Source organism: Dromiciops gliroides, chromosome 1, assembly GCF_019393635.1.
Source record: "Dromiciops gliroides isolate mDroGli1 chromosome 1, mDroGli1.pri, whole genome shotgun sequence".
In the NCBI taxonomy this organism is placed as follows: domain Eukaryota; kingdom Metazoa; phylum Chordata; class Mammalia; order Microbiotheria; family Microbiotheriidae; genus Dromiciops; species Dromiciops gliroides.
In genome coordinates, this window is record NC_057861.1 from 439,578,703 (window position 1) to 439,604,840 (window position 26,138).

A 26,138-nucleotide genomic window follows, 5' to 3' on the forward strand; every position below is an offset into this window, starting at 1 on the left:
GTAATGGAGACTTCAAATACTTCTTCCATTTGCTAAACTTAAGCTTGCAAGTAAAGTATTATATTTTGAAGACAATAATATAAAATCCTAAAATTATAGGACCAAAGGGACTTCAAGATTATCTGATGAAACAATTGAATTCTTAAATTATCCTATAGCTTTCATATTTTTAAAAGATCTCCATGGATATTTTTGATAACAACAATAATAGGGACTGGAGGGACAGCTAGATGGCACAGTGGTTAAAGCACCAGGACTGGATTCAGGAGTACCTGAGTTCAAATCCAGCCTCAGACACTTGACACTAGCTGTGTGACACTGGGCAAGTCACTTAACCCTCATTGCCCCGCAAAAACCAAAACAAAACAAAAAAAACCTCCGAACAATAATAGGGACTGGACCTGGAAGCTCCCTCCAATAATTTGAGTCTCTCCAACTTGTAGCCATAGGAGGAGGTTGCCTAGGTCAATGAGAATTTAAATGACTTGGGTCACACAGCCAGTGTGTCAGAGACAGGGCTTGAGCCCCACTCTTACTGACTTTGAAGTGGATTCTCTATCTGCTATGCCCTGCTGCATTTCATAATACATTAAGGTAGATTTTGCATTGGGTCAGTCAGTCCTTAAGTGCACACTACCTGCCAACCACTGTGCTAAGCACCAGAAGAAATACAAGAAGAAAGACAATTCCTGCCTTGAAAGAACTTACTTTCTAATGGAGGGAGATGACGACAAAAGAAAAGTTGAACCCTCATTGCCCCACAAAACAAAACAAAACAAAAAGAAAAGAAAAATGACAAGCAGGATGTTTTTAGAAAAACATGGAAAGACTTACGTGAACTGATGCAAAGTGAAGTAAGCAGAAGCAAGAAAACATTGTACACAATAGCAGCCATGTTGTTTGATGAAGAACTGTGAATGACTTAGCTACTCTCAGCAATCCAGTGATCCAAGATAATCCCAAAGGACTCATGATGAAGCATACTGTCTGCCTCCAGAGAAAGAACTGATGCTGTCTGAATATAGACAGAAGCATGCTATTTTTCACTTTCTTTTTTTATTTGAGTCTTCTTGTATAAAATGATTGATATGGAAATGTTTACATGATTGTACATGTATAACCTATGTCAGATTGTTTACCATCTTAGGGAGCGGGGAGAGAGGGATGGAATTTGGAACTCAAAAAACTCTTTAAAAAATGTTTTAAAATTGTCTTAACATGTATTTGGGGGGAAATAAAATATTATATTAAAATTTTAAATGGTTAGTTTAGATAAATAAGCAAATGTTTGGTTAATTTTTAAAAAATGATTTCTTGGTCCTCCTTAGACGGATTCAAAATTCAGAGGCAGTTTGCTGTGGGTCTTGGATCACACTAAAACTCCTTTTGGACGACGAAAACTGAAGAAGTGGGTGACCCAGCCACTCCTCAAATCAAGGTAAAAATAGCTATTTTTGGTATATTCTGAAGTGGTGTTTTTTGGTTCTTTTTAAAATTACGATGACATAATAGATATCTGAGTTCTGTAAACCATATCCCAAGTCTGTTTACAATGAGTGATTACAGTATTGTCAAAAACAGAAACCTGTCCCCCCAAAATGGAAACAGAGTGAATCATAGAAAGACAAGCATCTATTTTTTATTCTTCTCAGCAACCCAATTACATGCAATACATGGGAAAATCTCTCAACAGAGATTTCCACTGAGATTTGGGGGAGAAGAGTATTTAAGTAGTTGAAAGGGGTGGGGTTGTGCAGTCCCTGGACAATTAAGTTTTTAAGTCCTTATTGATAAGTCAGTGAGGTCCAGACTGATTAACTCCCTGCTTCCTAGTTTTGCAACAGGATGCTCTTAATTCCATTTGAACAATACAAATCAGTCTGATAGCTCTCTCTTTGAAAGCAAACAATGTGGATGTGAAGCAGGAAGCCTGTGGGAATCTTTGCAGCTAAGAAAGGTCCATGTAACCCCCAAATGTCTCAGGAATGTTGGGGAGACAGCAGATAATGATGTCTCTGGAAGACTCAGGAGAAGCCTGCTTGGTTTGTGTTTCTGTTCTTCTCAGGAATGTCTGACTATTTGCATATCCAGCCAGATAGGTAACTGTCTCCACAGAGGACCTTTGATGTGTTAAGCTAAACTGTCATACAATTCTTCCAGAAGAATAAGGGAATTTCTAACATAATCATCAGTATATAGCCAAAGTTTAGGAAAATATCCTTCAGGATATGGTAATAAAAATCAGCCTGTTGTTTGTGGGGTCTTTTTCTTTTCACTACGAATAAAATGGAGCCTAATTCTGGAGAAACTTTAGAATTCTTAATGAAGATTAACCTCACTGTAGAGATTGGTAAAAGAACCTAGGGAGTGATCCTCATTAGCTTGGCTTGTAGGTCCAAGAGGGATTGGCCAGAAATAAAATAACTGAAGCTGCTGATTATTGAATATCTTCCTCTGACTGCAGAGGCCTGAATGAGACTTATAATAGCCTATTCTTTGTTCTGGTTATGTTCAATAATAACAATAATAACAACAATGCTGCAGTAACCTGTCCTATACACTAGTGAGTTATATGTAACTGCTGTGTATATTTCCCCATTAGCAGAGACTATCTTCTTGAGGAACAAGAGGCTCTTTTTTGTTTATGTACCTCAGTCTGTTTTTTCTGGTTCTTATTCTTCCTTTTCATAGCCTTGCTCTCACCCATAGCATTTAGCAAATTTGGACTTCAAATTTCTTACTTCTCTCTCTCTCTCTCTCTCTCTCTCTCTCTCTCTCTCTCTCTCTCTCTCTCTCTCTCTCGGTGTCTAGGCACCCAAATAGAACATAAAATTATCTAGAATAAGAAAGAATCATTTTTTTGGTTGACAACTGACGAGTATAACTTTGAGCCACCTGTACCATGTGTCTGTAATAATTATCAGATTTTAAAATTTTCTTCAAATATTTTGGGGTTGCTATTAAGCTGTATACTTATATAATATTTTGTTTTACATTGAGTCAGATGCCATTATATCACATTTGTTAAGACTGTTAGAATAGGGAGTAACAAGATTCATTGGGGAGCAAGATATCTTAGGAAAACTATTAACTTAGTAATAAACTTATGAATCTATAAAAATGATTTATGTATTATGAAAATGAGAGGCAGTATGAAGTAGGGCAGTGATTTCCAATATTTTTGTTGCTTGAATTTTTTTCAACCCAAAAAATGTGTTGTGGACTCCCAAGGTAATTTTATGTGCTACCTATAATATTTTTTCTGATTTATTCACTAAGTGCTTACAGCAGTGATGATGCTAACTTGCTCCAAAATAAAAGTCATGTGATATAATTATCATAAAATAGGAAATTTTATTCTGCCTATAATTATGAAAACTCTAACTATAAAATTATAAAGCTCTAATTATTAAAGCTCTAAGTTGTTACAAATATTTTATGTGGGACATGCTGTAAGAATTAAAAGAAGAAATCCATGAAGACCTCTTTTCTTACTGTTATCTGCAGGATTTAATATTAAATTTCCTTAGTTTTGTAAATTTTGTAGAATATAAATAACATTTTTAATGACATAAATCTCCTCTTGGAAGATGTTTTAATAATCATGTATAAACTTAATTTCCATGTTGGACTTTTTATTTGAATAAAAGGTTTGCTATATTTGGCTCAATACTAGGCAGACATGGTCTTATATTTGGTTTCACCTCAAGTTGATTTCTGTATTTTGATTTAGAAAAGAATAAAGAGAAAACACTTGCTTGTGCAAATGTGTGGTGAAAACTGTTAGGAGAATTTTACAAGCTCTCTTGATGAATGCTGGAAATCCATTTTTTTTCATTTTTAGCCACCTAACTAGTCAATAAACATGAATGGCTAGTTATGATATAAAATATTTATTTTCTTACTGACCAACAAGTACTGTATGAAATGGTAAATTTATTTAAAGTTCAGTTGCACATTTGCTTTGTTTTCAACAATGTGTGTATAGGAAACTAAGCTTTGTAAGGAAATAATGTCTTCAGACAAGACTATCTTCTCTTCTACTGCTAGATGTTCTTTCACAGAAACTCCACTCAATGCCTTACCAAGGTTGCCAACCAATTCATTTAAAAATCTGCCAGACAGAAGAACAGTAATGTAAGTGGAGGATAATTTGACTTGGAAAGCAGTCTTAACACTGCAGTGAGAGGCCACCTTAAGTTCGTTTCTGCAGAATGTTTGTGATAATCTGTAATCATCTCAAGATAACTTATAGCACACGTTCCTGGGGATTGTGGTCTTCAGACAGCTTGATATTTGTGCTACAAGAATACAAATACTTGTTACAGTCTTGATTATGTGATTACACAGCTGATGAAGTACAATTATAGGGTTACAAGTGAGTTCCCAAATGGGGTCCGCAAGAGTTGGACATGACTAAAAATGATTAAACAAGAACAACAAAAAGATAAATATCTACATCTATAATCTTTAGCAACAATCCTAAATATATCATGCAGGGAATTCATGAAAATAATTCATGAAAGAAGGATGACGGTGGATTAGCAATGACCCCTGTCATAGTCTCCAGGAAGGTCTACTTAGATGCAGACTTTCCAACTCCTATGGGGATGACTGGAGAAGGGAGAAATATAGAGAGGCAGACACAGATACCAAGACATACACAGATGCAGGGAGAGAAGAGCAAAGAAATAGGAAAGGAAATAGGCCAAGGACTCCAATCCCTTTCTCAAGACCAAGGAAAGGAGGAAGCTGATGCTATTTCATCATCAATATGAAGAAGAAAACAGCAAGGAAGAGAGGTCATAGAAGGTCAGGCTGAAACCACGTTCAGTGATTCTAATCAAACTAGATCAGATTCTTTCAGTCAGGTGCCTGCAAGTCAACGCCTCACTTCAGTCCCCAAGTCTAATCCAAATTTTTATTTGAAGTTCTAAGAAGAAGTAAATTTTAAGTCTGTTTGCGTCTGTCCCCTTTTAAAGCATACATTTCTGCTTCCCTCCATCCAGTCTACACAACTCATTGGAGACTGTATCCTTAAACCAAGATGAATTTCTCCATCCACAATAGGAAGTTGTGTACTTAATCTCTATGGGGAAATTGTTATGTCCCTTAGCTTACCCAGGAGCTAAGCAAGAGAGTCGTAAGTTATTTGGCTTCTCCCTCCCTATTCAAGTAAACGTATATTAAGCATTTCCTATGTGCCAGGCATTGTGCTAAGTGCTGGAAATACAGACAAAGGTAAAGACATTCCCAGTTCTAGAGGAACTCACAGTCTAATGGAGGAGACACGTGCAAATAACTATGTACAAATAAACTATATACAAGATAAATTCAAAATAATCAACAGATGAAAGGCATCGTAATTAAGAGGCATTGGAAAAGGCTCCCTGTAGGAGGTAGAACTTTAGCTGGGACTTGAAGGGAGCCAGGGAGGCCAGGATGAAAAGATGAGGGGGAGCAATCTAGTCATAGGTAACAGCCAGTGAAAATTTCTAGAGTGTGACTATATCTATGAGTATGGTGGAGGTCAGGTGTAAGAAGACTGGAAAGTGTGTGGGGGGCAGATTATAAAGGGCTTTAAATATCAAACAGGATCTTGTATTTGATCTTGTAGGTGATAGGAAGGCACTGGTGTTTATGGAGTCAGGGCGATATAACCCTGACATCATCAGACCTGCTCTCTAGGAAGATCACATTTCAATAAGATCAGAGGTAAATCGAGGATGTCTGTTATTCCCATTATTATTCAATATTGTACTAGAAATATTACCTATTGCAAGACATGAAGAAACAAAACTATTGCTTTTTGCAGATGATATAATGGTTTACTTAGCAAACCCTAGAGAGTCAATGAAAAAAACTATTTGAAACAATTAAAAAAACTTCTGCAAAGTTGTAGGATATAAAATAAACCAATACAATTTATCAGCATTTCTGGATATTGCCACAACAAAACCCATGTGATAAATGTGATGGAATACTATTGTGCTGTACGAAATGATGAAGGGATGGTTTCAGAAAAACCTGAGATGACTTATATGAACTGATGCAAAATGAAGCGAGCAGAACCAGTTTAGCTCCAAAAGGCAAGAGACATATGGGATGATAGTGGGACTGCATGGATCAAGTGAAAGTTTTTTGAGGATGAAGGAGCCAGGGTCATGTTTGTAAGAAGTAGGGAAGCAGCTATAGGAAGATATTGAAGAGAAATGACCAATAGCTCCAAAGTGCCTGTTGTCAGCTACAGTACAATTGAAAAATGCATAGCTGAGGCCTTCTCCCAATAACTGAGTAAACTCACTTAAATATTTCAGTGAATCTGTGGTTTCTCCAGTGTGAATATTCTTTCCACTGGTATAAAATGTAAGTCAAGTATATCTTCCCATCTTTGGAGGTTCTTGTCCTAGGCTTTCCATAAATACTGTTATAATAAAGGTCTCTTGAAGGTAAGGACACTTTTTTTTTTTTTTTGCAGAGCAGTGAGGGTTAAGTGACTTGCCCAGGGTCACACAGCTAGTAAGTGTCAAGTGAGGTTGGATTTGAACTCAGGTACTCCTGAATCCAAGGTCCGTTCTTTATCCACTGCGCCACCTAGCTGCCCCCAGGACTCTTTCTTTTTTGTCTTTGTGTCCCCAGTACCCAGAACAATGATTGGCACATAGTGGGCATTTAATAAATGCTTGTTGAATCAAATTCAATTGAATTTTCTAGGACAGATATCAAACTTATTAGAAGTTTTCCTCTGGTTCTTAAAACATTTCATAGATACCAGTGCAGCTCAGGCTGTGTTTCTGTTGTCCCCCACTGCTACTATATACCCAGTCTATATCCTTTTTTAGTTATACACGTCTTTGATTGTTTTATGTTACTTCTTGCATGTGAGACCTCATTGGTAATGTTCCATTCTACTTATATACATCATGTGTATTTTTTGTGTGTGTGTGGGGCAATGAGGGTTAAGTGACTTGCCCAGAGTCACACAGCTAGTAAGTGTTAAATGTCTGAGGCCGGATTTGAACTCAGGTCGTCCCGAATCCAGGGCCGGTGCTTTATCCACTGCACCACCTAGCTGCCCCCATCATGTGTATTTTTATTGCCCTTTGGGTCACCTGGAGTTTTGCTTCTTATGAGATCATGGTGTTATTTTCTCACCAAGATCACAGCAATATTCAACTCAGATTTAATAAATTACCTGTTATTTATTCTCTTAGGTAATTTCCACTCCTGCCACCCAGAGAATGGGGAGGAGCTTCTCCTTTGAGAACAGTGACCCTGGGATTCATAGCCCTCTTTTCCCTTTCACTTCTATGATACCTTTTCCTACTGGGTCTACTAGGTTAGACTACATCCAAATAGACCTTTTCCCTTTTTTGTTGTTAGTAAATTGATATCATTTGGTTTTATATCATCTTCATTTTCCAGCACATTCCTCTTTGTGCCCCTCCCAGAGAATTGTCTTTTACCTCAAAACATAAAAAAAAGAGGGAGGGAAAACAACATTTTAGTCAAATATCTGATTTTAGAGCAGTGTTCATTCACATTTAGAATCACGCTTCGATTCAGGAAGTGGAGAAGTACTGTCTCAGCTTTTTGGGGGGGGGAGGGGCGGAGTCAGAAAGAACTTGGTCATTATAATTTCACAGCATTCAGTTTCAGTTGCTTTGTTGTTGCTATTCATTTTACTTAAGTTGTCTTCATTGTATACAGCATTTCTTAACCTTGTTTCCTTCATTTTGTATCAGTTCATCTAAGTCTTCTCATGCTTTCTTTGTATTCATCATATGTATCATTTCTTATAATAAACCAATATTAGAGTGCAAACTCCTTGAGGTTAGGGACTGTTTTTATTCTTTGTTTCATTTTAGCATCATGCTTGGCACAGAATAGTATGAGCTTAATAAATGCTTGTTGACAGATTGATTTATGTTGGCCACTCCCCAATTTATTCAGCCATTCTTCATTCATGGACATCTATGTTTTCAGTGCTTTGCTACTATAAAGAGTGCTCCAATTAATATAATAAAAGTCTGCTATAAGCCAGGTTCTGTGTCAGGCACTGGGGAGACAGACAAAAAAGAAACAATATTTGTCCACAAGGAGCTTAGGTCATGTTGGAGCAAACAATATGCACATCTCTGTACATTGTGCAGGTGGCTGACCTTAATTCTGTAGGAGTATTCAGGGTTGTTAGGAAGAAGCCAGAATGTTGATGCTTCTGAGGTTGGCTTGGGTGTGGTAAGACTTGAGTGTTAGTATGGAAGAAGAGGTGGTGAGCTTAGGCAGGGGCTAAGGGCTTGCTTGGAGAGTGTGAGGAGAGAACAGGATGTGTATGGGTCGCTATATGCATGTATATGGAGTGAAGGTGACTTAATGCAGAGTTTGCAGCAGTATTAGGGAATGTGGAGGTAGCCAAGGACTTGAGACTCCCTTAGATATTGAGGAGTGACATGACATGGAAAAGGGAAAGGCTAGGAGTCCTCAGAGGGGCTAGGGTAGCTATGGATCTTGCTGGACAGCTCCCTCCCCTCTATGGGTATCATGGCAGATGTATGGGAAGAGGACTTCTGGCCTGGCTGCTAGGACCTCCATGTCATAAGTATTATTACAGAGCAAGCAAAGATGGAAAGTTAAAAGATCAGGTTTTGCCTGGTATGATTTGTCTGAATTTTGGGGTAGCGAATTTACCTCAAGGTTTCTATTTTAGGAGACTGCGTCCTGTAGAGTAAGGGGACTGAATACTCCTTGATCTCTATAATTCGTCACTCAGGTGATACTGTAGCAATATTCAATAAGAGAGCTGCATGCAAACCTCCTACATATAATAATATTGAGCAATTATTATGAAGCAATAAAGCTTAATAATATATATCTAAATAAACTAGGATGTTTTTATTATTTAATTTGCTTTATTAGAACATCTAGAGAGAAATGCACCATCAGAACACTTGTGCAATTTAATTTTTATTTATAGTGTTGTGCCATATACCTTTGTGTTATTAAAACAAATTTGTATTGAGTTCAGTTGATTATGTTAATGTGGCATTCCTCTGCAGAAACATGTTTCCCTTGGGTTCTTGCCCTTCAAGTAGGATGGACAGAAAATATAATGTGTATTTTGTCTATTCTACTTTTATCTTAAGCATAGACTACTTAAAAAGTGTGGCCCCAAAATCTTCTTTAATGGAGTTTTAATATTTAATAGTTTCAACTGCATTAGGACTTTTGGGATACCCTCAACTCAGATAAGCTCAAACTTATTTTCTCTACAGTGTTCCTTTCCTCAGACTACTACTCTGTGTGCTCTGTTTAGCTTTTAAATGTGTTTCCTTCATTTTTTATAGTGCTAATATTTGTTTTCCCAACCCATTAAAATTCTCTGGAAAGTCTTAAAGTTAAAAGATTTATTGGTTCTTGTAGCAAGTATCTAACATGATTTGTATATAATTGATGATAGCACTGTGGTAGAGAAAAAAATGTTGAGGCATCTTTAAAGTGTTTGTGGATATCTAGAAAACAGTGAAATAATTAGCCAGTGGCTCAGATACCTATTTATTGGTGTGGTTGTGTGTGTTTTTAAGATAGCATAAAAAGTTAAGAAATAGTGTACTGGAGCCAGTCCCAGGGTTCTGCTTTGGGGAGTGAAAGCCAAGAGATCTTTTATGGGAGAGTATGATTATCTGCTGCATGAGTCAAATATCCCATGATGTTTCCTCAGAGGATTGTCTGCTTTGACAGAACAAAAGGTGTTGAATATATCCTCCAGATCCTAAGTTTCAAAACTTTTTTTTTTAACCTCTTTCAAGCTTTAAAAAGTACCTTATTAGTTTAGGATTTGGTCAACCAGTTCATCTTCACTCATACTATTCCTGATTGTAAAAAGTTCAATTATCTTTCTTCTTAACTTTTGTTTTCTCATGAGAGTCCTAAATTTTTGGTCTGCCTTCAAACAAAGACCCTTTCCTCCTCTTGGTCATTGACTTGAAAAATTTTTTATCTCTATTGGAATATGGCTGGACCAAGACAACAAGCTGAAATATGATATCTGTTCAATGAGCTTACTTTCTAGGGGGTTGTAGGATGGTGGTGGCTTAATATAATGTGTGAATCTAAGGTAATCTGAGCAGTTAAAGAATACCAACTAGAGGGATCCAGAAAGGCTTTGCACAAACACCTGTACCAAATGCCTGAAAGGAGGCTTTGGATTCCAAGAATTTTGAAGGAGAGGAGGGAGTACATTCCAGTAATAATGGAGTAGACAGTCTGTGCAAAGGTACGGCAATGGAGATGGAATATTGTTTGGGGAATGACTTAGTAGGCTAGACTGCAACATAGAAAAGGTAAAGGTAAAGAATAGGAAATATCTAGAGGTATGTTGGAACCAAATTGTGGAAGCCTTTAATTTCCAGGATGTGAAATTCTTATTTTGTCCTAGAGGGAAAAGGAGTGTGTGCGTGTGATGACGATGATGAGGCACATAGAATCATGATTTTAGAGCAGGAAAGGAATTGAGAAACCATTTGATTCAACTCTCTCATTCTGTAGATGAAGAAACAGAGGCCCAGGGAAGTTTAACTGACTTTCTTCAAGGTCACCAGGTAGGAAGCACCAAAGGTGAGATTTGAATCTAGGATCCCTAACTTCAAATCTAGTTCTTTTTCCACTATGGATCTTTTAGAGACTGACTTGGGGGGAGAGCAATTAATAGTCTGTTGTCATAGTTCAAATGAGCCATGAAAGGGAAAGATCTTTGTGAGACATAGTAATTTTTGATAATTGGTTGGCTATAGGAGTGTGTGTGTGTGTGTGTGTGTGTGTGTGTGTGTGTGTGTGTGTGTGAGAGAGAGAGAGAGAGAGAGAGGGTGGGGGGAGAAAGAGAGAGAGCTAGTGAGCTTGAGCAAGCACAGGGGACGGGAAGGAGGCAGAGGAGATAATTGACTGATAGAGGAAGAGGAAAGATGGAGGGGAAAGTCCAAGATTTTGGACCTGGTTGATGGCAAGAATGCTGTACAGAAAAAGGAAAGTTTAGAGGAGGTGCATATTTAGGGGTTCAGGGGTCCATTATGAGCATGTTGCATCTGAGTAATTTGTTTGGTGAGGCTCATCACTAGAATTTTGTCCCATAAGTAGTCAATTTTTCAGGCACACCTGCTCACAAGAGCTGTCTCTTTAGAAGTAAAGAGGGGCTATAATCTGTCTCTGTTGAGGGAGATCCATATTGGGAAAATCACTGATCCTTGAAGTATTTGAAGTTTTTTCCCTTATACTTTTCTGTTTTATTAGCTATGTAGCAATCTTATGAACTTAATCCTGATGCTCTCTAAAGCAGTGGTCTCCAATCTTTTTCGTTTCTTTTCTTTTCTTTTTTTGGTGGGGCAGTGAGGGTTAAATGACTTGCCCAGGGTCACACAGCTAGTAAGTGTCAAGTGTCTGAGGCTGGATTTGAACTCAGGTCCTCCTGAATCCAGGACTGGTGCTTTATTCACTGTGCCCCCTAGCTGTCCCCCAATCTTTTTCTTATAGTGTAAGCCTATCAGCTTGTATTTTTTCCTATCTCATATGTAGAAGGGGGAGGGGCAGTATGATTTTCTTTTCTAAAGGTAACTGAGCAGTGACTCCATTGAGATTATTTTATAATTTCTCCAGGGAGTCTATGCTTGTCATAGATGTTGGGGAAAGTTAGGAACTTGTACAGCTGAGGGAAGGGGATGGAGTGTTAAAGTATAGGGTTGTAATGGGGGAAAAGTAGGCATGGTTGTCTTGGAAACAAGTCCCACTATTGGCTGTGTCAGGAAGGGCAGGATGCAACCCACCTTCTCACCCTCTGATCACACCCTCCTTTGGGTTCAAGTTGTAATCCCTGTAACGATTGGAATGACGCCACCTGCTGGATACTTACTGTAGAAGAGTTCTGCTCATGAAGGGAAGGTCTTTGAGGGCAAGACCAGGAGTCAGGAAGTGACGCGGGCTAGTGGGAGGAGGAAGGAAGAGACTGGCGCTCAATCTCGCTCTCTTTCCTGGGGACGCTGGCGGAGAAGGGAGCTAGAAATGTGCTCTCCCTTTAATAGATAGGAATCTAGGCCTTTCTCTCTCTTTACCAAATTCTTATTCTCCTTAATAAATGCTTAAAAGTCTAACTCTTGCTAAAGCTTATAATTTATTGGCGACCACTCATTAGATATTTTAGACAGACTAGCTAGAATTTTAGCCCTTAACATCCCCTTGGGCTCATATGACCGCCAGGATCCTCCTGTTTTCTACTTGGAGACCACTGCCCTAGAGGATCTCTTTTTCCTCTAGGTAATCTGAGTTCCTAAAATGGATGGGGAGGGGGAGGGGGCAAGGAAAGTTAGGTGGATGGGGGGAAGGAAGGTGTCCTGTCAACTTGAATTCTTGGTAGAAATCTTGTGGAAGTGGTTATGGGGTAGTCAAATAAAGTCATGTGATTGTATTACATTAAGGAAGATAGATTATATCTTGTCTTCCCAGTTTGAAATTTGGCTAATTTAAAGGAGTCTTTGGAGACACAATTGAAGCACAACTGAGTGCTTAAACTTAGATATTCACAAAGGATCTATGATACCACTGATACAGATGGAAACCCATCTGCCTTGTGGGACTCTTGTTCATGTCCTCCTGTAAGTTAACCAGGAGGCCACTCAGTAGCCTCAGGACATTCCTTGATTTCTCTGAATCTGAAAAAGGTATCAGTGGAGCACATGGGTTGGCAACTAATTATCCTTTAGTTTTCCATATTTCCAGCTCATCTCCTTTTTTTCATTTCTACATTTCTTCAATGACATCTTTTACTCCATAGTTTCTCATTTGTTATATATTGCAGTCTTAGATGTGCCTCTCCACTACCCTCTGGGAGATACTAATTTTTAATTCTTTCGAGTCTGTAGTGTTTCTTGAGGCAGCCATAGAACAACTCCACTGGTAGGAGTTTTATTAGTTAAACTTACCTCCTTAGGAAAGATGTCTGGTGGCATTGTGACTTTCTGAAGCTGTTTGAGGTCACCCAGTGGAAAGTATGGCAGTATGTGAATTGGGTAATTGTCAATTCTCATAGATCCCATTATTTGAAAACTTCCTTTCTTTTGGCAGAAGTAGATAAAATGTATCCATCTGTTGAATGGAAACAAGTGTTTTGATTACCATTTAAATGCTTTGCACATTTTCTTAACATCTGATGTGATTTTGCCAGTTACCAACATTACTACGATTTCATGCCTCTCCTATGCTTTCTGGGAAAATTATCCAGCCCTCTTGTCCTTGAAAGCTATTATAGGCTGCAGCTATAACTTGTGTTGCTGGTTAGCTGTTTATAAGGTTTATAGGTGGTATCTCCGTGTGAAGAAAAAAAAAGCTTTAATGATTCATAATCCATGAAAAAGAAGAATCTATATGAAAAAGAAAACAAGGAACAAGCTTGGGGTGGTGGTGGTGGTGGTGGTGGTGGTGGTGAAAAACCCAAACTTGAGAGCTGACAACAGAAAAAAGGAGCTCAGCTGGGATGAAGGGAGAAGAAAAGGTGTAAAATAGAACAAAGGGGAAACTATTCCCCAAATAATTTATCACTTGGAGAAACAGGAATGGGAGGGAAAGAAGGGGCATTTATATGGGACTTTCTATGTGCCTTCCACTGTGCTAAGCACTTTACAAATGTTATCTCATTTGATTCTCACAATAACCTTGCTAGGGGTTGGTGCTGTTTTATGACACCATTTGATAGTTGAGGAAACTGAAGCAAACAGAGGTTAAGTGACTTGCCCAGGGTCACACAACTAGTAAGTGTCTGAGGCTGGATTGAAGTCAGGTCTTCAGGGCTCCATACCCAATTCTACAATACTACTTAACCTACCTCTGACTGTAAAAGGGTCAAAGATGAGGACACCTATAATATTAGAGAGAGGTGATATGTTTAGGTGATCACTTGTCTGGAACCTTGTCAAATTCAGTTCTTGTGCTGGACTTAATATGTTTTTGTTTTTTTTGGTGAGGCAATGGGGGTTAAGTGACTTGCCCAGGGTCACACAGCTATTAAGTGTCAAGTGTCTGAGTCTGGATTTGAACTCAGGTCCTCCTGAATCCAGGGCCAGTGCTTTGTCTACTGCACCACCTAGCTGCCCTGGGCTTACTATGTTATCTGTTCCTTTTGTCCACATGTAGTTTGGTTTTTTTAGTTTAAGATTTCCATGTTACAATGAGTGCAAACTTGAAATTTCTTTATGTGTTATTTTTCTAATCAGGAAGAGAAGAACAATAACAATATTAAAAGCTAATAATTTTATAGGCCTTTAACATTTACAAAGCATTACGTATCATTAGCCAGTCTGTCAGCAGGCGTTTATGATGCTCTTGTAATGTTCTAGGTACCTGCTGTTCATACAAATGCTAGTAAAGAGATAGTCTCTTCAAGGAGGTTACATTCTAAACAGGGAAGATAACACAAAAAGAAAGCAAACAAACAATGGAGAATGGGGAGAGGGAAAAAAGATGAGGGCCTTAGAGGAAGAAAAGGTATCTGACCTATGGGCATAATTGTTATTTGTCCTTCTTTCTGGAAGAGGACAGTGACATTGGGGTGGTGTCATGACTTGTAGGGAATTGGATTTAAGTGAGGGAGGTCTGTGCAAAGTCACCAAGTTCACACTCTCCTCCAGAGCCATCTGGGTCCAATGGCAGATGACTCCAGTTATTTGAGGCAATTAGGGTTAAGTGATCTGCCCAAGGTCATATGTTTGAGGCCACATTTGAACTTAGGTCCTTCTGATTCCAGGGCCAGTGTTCTATCCACTGTACCACCTAGTGCCTGGAGAGGAATGGGACCTGGCTGTCCTGGACACCCACTTTAAAAGGCGATTTGGTGGGGAGCCATCTAATCAGAGGAAAAGGGGACTTCTTTCAACTTATGGATTCCAGGGTTTTAGTGAGGCTTGAAGATGAAGAGCTGGGGCATGGTAGAGGAGATCCAGAATATAGCCTAGAGAGGAATGTTATCTCATTTGATCCTCACAATAACCCTGAAAGGTAGGTGCTTTCATTATCCTCATTTTGCACATGAAGAGACTGAAGTTGAAAGGTTAAGTGTCTAGTCCTGAATCACACAGCTAGGAAGTATTTGAGGTGCAGGATTCAAGAGCTTCCTGATTCCAAATCCTTTGCCATATTTGATCCCTGCCTGAACAACAGAGGAGGTTATATTTTATTGTAGAGGTAATAGGTTCCCACTGGAGTTTATTGAATGGGAAAGGAATATGAACTTAAAGAAAACCACTTAAGCAGCAGCTTAATAAATAGATTGGAGTGGGGAGACCTGAGGCAGGAAATCCAATTAAATATTTATAAATGATATATCTATATTTTAATAAACAAATAATAGAAACATGTTAAATATTTCCAGACTCCTTGAGGATCTATTTTTTTGGAAATACTCAGAACCTTCCCTATAATTTAATGCCTTTGGAAAGTCAAGATCCAAATTTTTTGAAAAAAAAAGAGGAAAACTCACTCAATACAAGGAGGTTCACAAATTGTTTTCCTCATTCTTGGTGCTTTTTGGGTAGAAAAATTAGTTTGCTTCTGTTGGAAAAACACGTTCTTGTTATTCAGTCATTTTTAGTCGTGGCTTACTCTTTGTGACTCCATTTGGGATTTTCTTGGCAAAGATACTGAAGTGGTTTGCCATTTTCTTCTCTAGCTCATTTTGCAGATGAAGAAACTGAGGCAAACAGGGTTAAGTGACTTGCCCACAGTCATACAGCTAGTAAGTGTCTGAGACCAGCTTTGAACTAATGAAGATGAGTCTTCCTGACTCCAGGTCTGGCACTCTATCCACTTCACTATCTAGCTGCCTCTACTGGAATAATTAGTCTTTCTTAGATACTTTACAGTAGCATTATCACAGGAAATGAGGAAAACAAGCAATGACAATAATAACGCAATAGGAAATAAGAACTGCATATATTTTATAAATCTGTATTCAGGTGTTGCTTTACTTCATTTTTTTTAGCATTTTTATCTTTATGATTATCATTGTTAGTCCTTCCTAATGTTTGTTCATCTTAGATTCTTGATTAACATTTTTTATGCACTAAATAGCTATTATAAATGTTAATCAAATCAATCAATAGTCAACAAACATTTATTAAACACTTTTTATGTATCAGGCACAGTACTAGGCACTTGGATAGAAAGAAAAATAATAAAAATAGGCCTTATTTTCAAGGACTCTGCAATCTTTGGGGAGAGAAAACCATATACGTACATACACACATACATATGTGTGTATATGCAAAATAAATACAAAACATATACAGGGTAGGCTAGGGAGAGAATGTGCTAGCTGTTAGTGGTATCAGGAAAGGGTTTTTTCGTTTGTTTTTTTCGGTGGGGCAATGAGGGTTAAGTGACTTGCCCAGGGTCACACAGGTAGTAAGTGTCAAGTGTCTGAGGCTGGATTTGAACTTAGGTCTTCCTGAATCCAGGGCTGGTGCTCTGCTCTATCCACTGCTCCACCTAGCTGACCCCTGGAAAGCTCAAGCACTTGCTTGAGCTAAATCCTAAAGGTAGTAGAGGATTCTGTGATGTCGAGGTGAAGAGGAGAGTCGATTTAAAGGCATGGAGACTGGATCTGGAATGCCATGAGGGAGCAGCAGTAAAAGAAGTCGGTTTGACTGGGTTATAGATTGAAGGATTGCTAACAACAATAATGATATTAACATTTCTATAGCACTTTAAAGTTTGCAAAGTGCTTGACAAATGTTTCATTTTATCTTCATAGCAATCCTGGGATGTAGGGCGCATTATCCCCATTTTACAAGTGAGGAGACCAAGGGAGACAAGGGAATTGATTTCTCCAGCTAATAAGTGTCTGACTCCAGGTCTAGCACTCTACTCATTGTGCCACTCACCCACTTACAGGTGAAAACAGTAACTTGTAATAAGGTAAGTTGGGAATTGGTTTTGAAGGACTTCAAAAATTAAACTGATGAGTTTCTATTTTATGCTAATTGCAATAGGGAGTCATTGGTGTTTATTGAGTAAAGGAGGTGGCATAGTCAGACATGCAGTTCACTTTAGCAGCCACGTGGAGAATGGATACTTGAGGCAGAGTTCACAGTTTGGAGAACTTAGTGATTTTACAGGTGAGAGGTGATCAGAAGCAGTAGCTAAGTGAACAGAGAGAAAGGGTCATGCCAGAGATGACATAGAAATGGGGAGATTTTCCATGACTGGATATGTAGAGTGGGGGACAGTGAGGAGTTAAACAGAACCTCGAGGTCACCAACCTGAGATGCTGGAAGGATGGGGATGTCTTCTGCAGCACCAGGAAATGCTTGAGATGGGGAGAGATCAGGAGTCTGTGTTGAACTTGAGTTGTTTGTGGGATACTCATTTTGAAATGTCCCATAGGTGGGGCAGCTAGGTGGCATAGTGGATAAAGCACTGGCCCTGGATTCAGGAGGACCTGAGTTCAAATCCGACCTCAGACACTTGACACTTACTACCTGTGTGACCCTGGGCAAGTCACTTAACTCCAATTGCCTCACAAAACAAAACAAACAAACAAACAAACAAAAAGAAATGTCCCATAGGCAGTTGGCAAAGTGGGACCAGAGTTCAGGAGAGAGAACAGGGATGGACTCATAGATATAGGTTTGCCCTGTTATTGCAAGGGTGGGGGAGAAGCTCATCACTTCCTCTAGAGAGGGACAGAGAATGGGCAGACTCTAACCACTGGGGTAGAGTTCGTGTAACAACCTAGTGAATCACTGGAACAATGCTTGGTGAAAACATGGTCTTCTAAGGAGGCCACTGTAGGGTTTGGGGAGCTCACAAAATATTTACAAAGCCACTCCAGGCCAGGATGAGGAGTGAACTTCATTCCTTTTCAGACAGATAAGATGGGGAATTTTGCATACCTGACTCCATAAATAGGAATTCTCTTTACATTTGGTTCTTCAGTGGGAGTCAGCATGGGATAAGGTAGTTGTGGTGGATTGGCTTTATTCCAGTAATTAGATCCCACCCAAGGAGCAGAGGGTACTGCCATATGCGTGGCATTAGGCATTAGCTGTGATTCTCTCTCACCGCACTTCCATAGAGGCCTGGGCAGATCAGCTGGTGAAATTTGAGCAGGTGATTGGAACAAGGCCCTAGCAGCTGACTGCACAAATAGGTGTTCTGGGGTGATGCTGGGAGTAGACATTGTAAACCATCACCACCTTGTTAGTGGAGTAGAGAGTAAGGATATCCTGTCACATAAGGAACTTTAGCTTTGGCTCTTGAAATGTATGGTTGAAAAGAAGATGATTATTTACCACCCCTTGGGAACCATCTGCCCATGGACATCCTCCAAAGTCCTCATTCCACTTGGCCATTTTGGCCACCCAAGTCTATGTTATGTAGACTTTAGAGAATCTTGGGATAAGTCCCCCTAGGACAAAGGGACAACGATTTTGGGATTGTTCTTAATATAGAATTGTGGAGGCTAGAGTCCACATGCATAAACCAATGTGGCTTCAAAAGGAGAAATCACCAAATATATAAGGGATATTGATTGATTGATTGATTGATTGGTGAGGCAATTGGGGTTAAGTGACTTGCCCAGGGTCACACAGCTAGTAAGTGTTAAGTGTCTGAGGCTGGATTTGAACTCAGGTCCTCCTGAATCCAGGGCCAGTGCTCTATCCACTGCGACACCTAACTGCCCCTATAAAGGATTTTTAGATACCAACAGGCAGTGAACTTCAGTGAGTCCATAAGTGAAGTTCCACCAAAAAAACAAAAACAAAAACAGCAAAAAACAATCTTCCATGAGAAAAAGTTGATTCCATTCACAAGGGGGCAATTCATAACAAGTCTCCGGATGCCAAGCAGCAATTATGAAGAAGAACAATATCAGGAACGTGAGGAATACAGCACCAAAGAGGACAGCTCCAAAACAGCTATTGATTCCCAGTATAGATCCATGGAAAAGTAACTAAGAGGATATATGAGGCTTGAGTCAATACTAGGATTTACCCCCTCCTGCCAAGCACTGAAAGTTCCACAGTCCATCAGAGGATTGATAACAAATATTTGCCCTTTAGAGGCCTAAGCTGAAGGGAAGCCCTCTTCTTTTGTAGGGACTGAGTAAAGGCAACTTCTCCCTTTCATCTGGGAATGCCAAACAAGTTGGCTAAGGGATCCCCTTTCTTCCAGGTGTTCATGTTCCCAGTAATTATAAAAACAACAACAACAATTTCACCTCCCTGTATCACTAGAAAGCAAAGCACCTCCCAACAATTCCATCCTTTTATCCCCTGGAAGATTGTTATATTCTTGGATGTCTTTGTCTTTATTTTATTTATATTCACTTCCTCCTTCATTGATGACTGTGCTATGTTTCTTTCCGAGGTCTTTGTAAGACTTCTTTCTGAAGTCTTCACTAAATAACTTTGTGAAGTTATTAATGTAATAGTGGAAGATCTTTAAAGAATTTTTAGGACCTTGTCACAAAGAGGTAGGATGCTATACACATGGCATCAATTTTATGCAGGTTGGGATGGTTTCTCTTTAGGGAGGTACAGACACCATCGTTAGAATTTGGTTGGTTTTGGGAACTAAGGCTTGAACCATTAATTTAGGTTCTTTGTCACTTTGTCTTTTTGACCTACCATTGCTGTCCTGATAAGTTCAGAGATTAAAGGGAGCAGCTTCCATTCGAATGAGTAAATTGTATCCTTTTAACCTTATTGCATGTAAAGCTATTTTTATTGAATTTTTTTTAGTCCACAAGTATTTTGTTGCATCCCAGTATATCACTGTACTATTCTGAGCTAAAGGTTTTCAGTAACCAGGCTCTAACCTGTTTTTCTAGCCATACTGAAATACTTTCCTTTTCTGTTCTTATCCTGCCCTCTAATAGAGTCATAGAAACTCAGAGTTGTAAGGAATACCAGTTCATCTCACCCAACAGAAATACCCTCTATAGATTCCAGACAAGTGGTCATCCAGTGTCTGTAAAAAGACCCCCCCTTAGTGGGATTCTTACTACCTCCCGAGGTGTTCAAATTCTACTGCTGTATAGCTTTAATTGTGAGGAAGTTATTCCCTTTTATTGAGTCAAAATCGCCTCTCTGTGATCTTCCAACTCAGTGTCTCTCCTCATGCAATTTCCTGGACTTAAAATGTATTCCATAATCCTTCCCACCCCCATCTTCAGCTTTTCAAGTCCTTTCAGGCCCATATGAGGTAACTAACAACTTTTCCATTAAGCCTTCCTCGGATATTTCCCTTCTCCCTACCCCCTCAAACTAAAAGTACTCTTACATTTCTCACAACAATTTGCCCCAAACTTATCAAACATTATCATATGATATGTTGTTAGTTGTATAACTGTCCTGCTTCCTTCCATCTGCCCATTAGAATATAAGCTCTGGGCAGCTAGGTGGTGCAGTGGATAGAGCACCAGCCCTGGATTCAGGAGGACCTGAGTTCAAATGTGATCTCAGACACTTAACACTTACTAGCTGTGTGACCCTGGGCAAGTCACTTAACCCCAATTGCCTCACCAAAAAAAAAAAAAAAAGAATATAAGGTCTTTACAAAGGTCTGTATCATATCAGTCTCTATATACCTGCAGCAATCTATCCCTTAGGCTATGCTGTATCCTTAGCTCTTTGAAGCAAATTGACTTAAAGGTAGAAAAGCTCGGTAATTGAAATCTTAATTCAAAAAGAGACCTTAATGCTATATACTTCCATACGTGCTTATTTTTTGTTTGAGGTACCGCTTTCTATAACAAAGCTGTCGCATTGGAGTTACAGGAGTTTTGCAAAATCAATACATAAAACCAGACGTGAATAACAGAGCAGACTTGGTTCCTGATGAGAGGACCAACTCTACATCTTTTTGGTGTGAAAAAGGCTATATATGGGACCTTTGAAGCATAGTCATGCCCACTGAGTTTTATTATCAGTAGCAACTCTGTCTCCAAATGTGAAGGACTGTGGTGACACTCATATTTAGTCAGCTTGTCTTGAATGATCCAGAATAACCACTGTCATTTCTGAAACCTCCACTCATTTGTTTCCTGCTTTTTGGAATGAAAATGACGAGTGCCTACATTTCATGCCCTGAGAATCTGTGATGTTCTCAGAACATTCTCAAGTACCTCACTTTACCACTCAGCCGTAATATCTTTATTGTCCTCCTCTGTTCCTAAATGACAATGCAGTTTCCTGTTTAGATGAAAGTGACGATCAGCTTCTCCCACATGATTATGCCAAAAGACTACTTCCCTTTGTCTCCCTGTCTATTGTGCTATTTTCTCAATATAGTGATTGTTATAATGTTGTCTTAAGACATGGCTACAGGATACAGAACTGTTCCCAAGCTTTTATTTTTTTTTCCTTCATATGGTTTGCTGTGGTGCTCATATAATGAATCTAGTTGTGTGAATGGCCTTGTCTTAAGACTAAGTGGTTTACTGTCTAGTTCTACCTTTGCTCTCTGGATAGAGTTGCCAAGTTAATTCCTTTATTTTTTCTCAAAGCCCAAGCCTACTCATCAGTTATATTTTTTCAAAGCCTTTTCCTTAAAAAAAAATCTGTAGTTTTTTTTTTAAAACCTATTGCCAAGAACTTCCTCTACTAAATTTAATAAATCCTTCATGGACTAATCATTGAGCATGATCCCTTCCCAGAGATTCTTTATACTTTTATTTTTTTGTTTGTTTGTTTTTCTTTCAACAAACATTTATTTTATTTTCCATTTACATGTAAGGGTAGTTTTCAACACTCATTTTCATAAGATTTAGAGTTCTAAATTTTTCTCCCTCCCTCCCTAAGATCGCAATCAGGTTATATATGTACAATCCTCAAGTGTTCTTTTTATCATTTCTTTCTATGGGGGTGCATAGTAAACTTCCTCATTAGTTCCTTGGGATTGTCTTGGATTATTTCACTGCTGAGAGTAGTTAAGTCATTCACAATTGCTTATTGAACAATACTGCTATCACTATGCATAATGTCCTCTCAGCTCTGCTCACTTCACTATACATTGATGTTCATTAGTCTTTCAAGGTTTTTTGGGGATCATCCTGTTTGTCATTTATAACAAAGCTTTTTCCATCATTCCTCAGTTGATGGACATTCCCTTGATTCTCAATTCTTAGCCTCCACCAAGAGTTGCTATAAATATTTTTTGTACAATTTTTCCCCCTTTTATCTTTTTCATGATTACTATTAACTGTTTCCCTTCCATCCTATTCCCTTCCCCATGATATTTATTCTATTATCCATCTTTCATCCTATCACTCTTCAAAAGGGATTTGCTTCTGTCTGTCCCCTCCCCCACTCTGCCCTTCCTTCTTTTGCCCCTCTCTCTTTATCCCTTTCCCCTCCTATTTTCCTGCAGGGTTAGAGAGATTAAACTCCACCCAATTGAGTGTGTACATTATTCCCTCCTAGAGCCAATTCTAATGAGATTGAGGTCTTTGAGCCAATTCTGATGAGTGTTAGGCTCATTTACTGCCCAGATTAAATAGATTACTCTACCCAGTTGGGTGTGTCTATTAGTCCCTCCTTGAGGCAGCTCTGATGAGTTTAAGATCTTTGAGCCTTTTCTGATGAGTGTAAAATTCATTTACTGCCCTGATCATCTCCCATCTCTTCCCCTACTCCATAAACCTTTTCCTGTTACTTTCATGTAGGATTTCACTTCTGCCCTTCCCCCTCCCCCAATGAATTCCCTTCACCCCTCAATTTAATCCTAAAGACGTTATCATCTAGCTAAGTGACACAGTGGACAAATCATCACCCCTGGACCCAGGGGGATCCCAGCCAAAACTCGGCCTCAGACACAAGACAGTTGCCCACTGTACGACCCCAGGTATGTCCCCCAGCTCCAATTTTTTTTTATGGTTCTCTAGGGTCTTGTATTTGAAAGTCAAATTTGCCATTCAGTTCAGGTCTTTTCATCACAAATATCTGAAAGTCTTCTTTTTCATTAAAGTCCCATTTTTTCTGCTGAAAGATAATGCTGAGTTTTGCTGGGTAGGTGATTCTTGGTTTTAATCCCATTTCCTTTGCCCTTTGGAATATCATATTCCATGCCCTCCAATCCTTTAATGTAGAAGCTGCTAGATCTTGTGCTATCCTGACTGGGGCTCCACAGTACTTGAATTTTTTCTTTTTGGCAGCTTGCAATATTTTCTCCTTGCCCTGAGAGCTCTGGAATTTGGCTATAATATTCTTAGGAGTTTTCTTTTTGGGATCTCTTTCTGGAGGTGATCGGTAGATTTCTTTCAATTTCTATTTTAGCTTCTTCTTCTAGAATTTCAGGGCAATTTTCCCTGAGAATATCTTGGAAGATGGTGTCTAAGCTCTTTCCTTGATCATGGTTTTCAGGTAGACCAATAATTTTCAAATGATCTCTCCTGGACCTATTTTCCAGGTCAGCAGTTTTTCCCAGAAGATATTTCACATTGCCCTCTATTTTTTTATTCATTTGGATTTGCTTTATTGTGTCGTGGTTTCTCATAAAGTCACTGGCTTCCATTTGTTCAATCCTAATTCTTAGACAATTATTTTCATCAGAGAGCTTTTGTACCTCCTTTTCCATTTGACTTTTCAAGCTGTTGACTTTTTTCTCATGTCTTTCCTGCATCACCCTCATTTCTCTTTCCATTTTTTCCTCTACCTCTCTAACTTTATCTTCAAAGTCCTTTTTGAGCACCTCTATCTATGGCCTGAGACCAGTTCATATTTTTCTTGGAATCTTTAGATATAGGGGCCCTGATGTTGACATCTTCCTCTCAGGGTGCCCCTTGGTCTTCCTTGTTACTGAAGAAGCTTTCTATGGTCCTCACCTTTCTCTGTTGGCTCATCTTGCCTTTCTTTTACTAGACTTTTAGCTCCTTAAAGTGGGGCACTGTTTCCAGGCTGCAGTATCGCAAGCTTAAGAAGTCCCAGGTGGTATGATTTAAGGAGAATCAGGTTCTTCACTCGCCCAGCTTTTTTCCTGGTCCTAGATGACCCCAGACCAACTTGCCAATCAACCAGCTTTTTGTGTTGTGGTTGTCAGCTCCGACAAGCTTGTGCCCCTCCCCCACCTGGGCCACTTCTAGTCGAGCCTACCACCTGGTTCTCAGCAGGGGTGTAAAATCCAAGTTCTGCCTTAGCACCAGCATAGACCCCTGTAGTCTCTCCCCTGCCCAGGGCTCAGCCCACTCACCAGACTGTGAGCTTAGTTCCAGACAACACTGGTGCTTCAGCTGATTCAGAGGCTCTGGGGTCTTCTTCTCTGGTGAGGACTTCCTGAGACTGGATCTGTGTCAAGGTGGTGACTGTGGGGTTAGACTCGACTCCTGTATCAGCACAGCAGCTCCCTCCTTCTGACCTTCCAAGCCGTTCTTGGTTAGAAGATGATTTCAGCACATTCTTCTGTGAGTTTTGCTGCCAATTCTTTATACTTTTTGAAAGTGTAATTTGCTAAGTAAGTATGTTTTGTATGATTATAAATGTGTAAACTATTGCTTACCATTTCAGGGAGGGGAAAAGGAAGGAAAGGAGGGAAAGAATTTGGAGCTGAAAAGTTTTAAAAATTGCTTTTACATGTGATTGGGAAAAAATAAACTATTAATTTTGGGGGGGGGTGGGCAATGGGGGTTAAGTGACTTGCCCAGGGTCACACAGCTAGTAAGTGTCAAGTGTCTGAGGCCAGATTTGAACTCGGGTATTCCTGAATCCTGGGCTGGTGCTTTATCCATTGGGCCACCTAGCTGCCCTGAAACTATTCATTTTTAAGTATAGTTTAATTTCTGGGGTTTTGTATTAAACGAGTGTGAGTGCTTTTCCTCCCTGTCTTGATATATCACTACCATATTTAACTTCAACCTGGCTTATCTCAAATGTTATCAATTCTCAGTTGTTGAGGAGTAGATGATTATCATAATGAGTCACAGGATTTGACACACACAATAGTGATATCATGATGCCTTTAATGAATCTTCCAGCAGCCACATCATGGGAGAGGTGAAAAGCCAGGAGTTAGGGCATAAGAGATGCTGTTTTTCCTTTCTTGCTGGCAGTTTCTTTGTGTAGCATCCAAAAAGTAGAGATTTAGGACCAGATAATGATACTATTGAACACTGCTCATTAAATAAGAAAATCCATCCTGTAGACCTTAGAAGACTTGCTGTTTGATGAAACTGCTGTAATGATAGATCTGTATATATCTGTCAGTCAGTCAACAAACATTTGTTAAGCGACTGCTGTATGCTAGGCATGGTGCTTCATTCTGAGAATATAAGTACAAAGAATGAAATAGCCCTAATTATCAAGGAGCTTATATTCTAAAGGGAAGATAAGAACATGCATATATATCCTTCCCCCCCCTTAATCTTTTTTTCCCCTGGTAAGGCAATTGGGGTTAAGTGACTTGCCCATGGTCACACAGCTAGTAAGTGTTAAGTGTCTGAGGCCGGATTTGAACCCAGGTACTCCTGAATCCAGGGCTGGTGCTTTATCCACTGTGCCACCTAGCTGCCCCTCCCTTTAATCTTAATAGTATTTTATTTTTTTCCAATTACATGTAAAGATAGTTTTTCAACATTTGTTTTTATAAGATTTTGAGTTCCAAATTTTTCTCCCTCCTTTTCTTTTTTCCCCCCCTTACCCAAAACAGAAAGCAATCTGATATAGGTTATATGTGTACAGTCACATTAAACCTATTTTCACATTAGTCATGTTGTGAAAGAAGAATCAGACCAAAAGGTAAAAATCTTAAAAAAGAGGGGAAAAAAAGTAGAAAGAGTATGGTTCAATCTGCATTCAGAATCCGCAGTTCTTTTTTCTGGATGTGGAGAGCATTTTCCATCATGAGTCCTTTGGAATTGTCTTGGATCATTGCACTGCTGAGAAGATAGAAGTCTATCACTGTACTTGAGAATCGTGTGTGTGTGTGTGTGTGTGTGTGTGTGTGTGTGTGTGTGTGTGTGTGTGTATGTGTGTGTGTGTGTATGTGTGTATGCGCATGCTTATACAGACACATGCATATATATGTATCACAAATAAATACAAAGTAGTTTGTGGGGAGAGCATCAGCAATTGGGATCAGGAAAAGCTTCACGTAGAGGGCAGACTTGA

The 26,138-nt window shown here is 39.2% G+C and overlaps 1 protein-coding gene across 1 annotated transcript in view; it reads left to right on the top strand.

Moving 5' to 3' along the window:
• MSH3 (mutS homolog 3) overlaps window positions 1-26,138 on the top strand; it is a 211,709-nt gene that overhangs the window by 72,046 nt on the left and 113,525 nt on the right. The window contains exon 12 of the mRNA XM_043977192.1: window positions 1,329-1,438. Coding sequence (XP_043833127.1) covers window positions 1,329-1,438 — 110 coding nt within the window. The remainder of the gene's footprint in view (window positions 1-1,328; window positions 1,439-26,138) is intronic.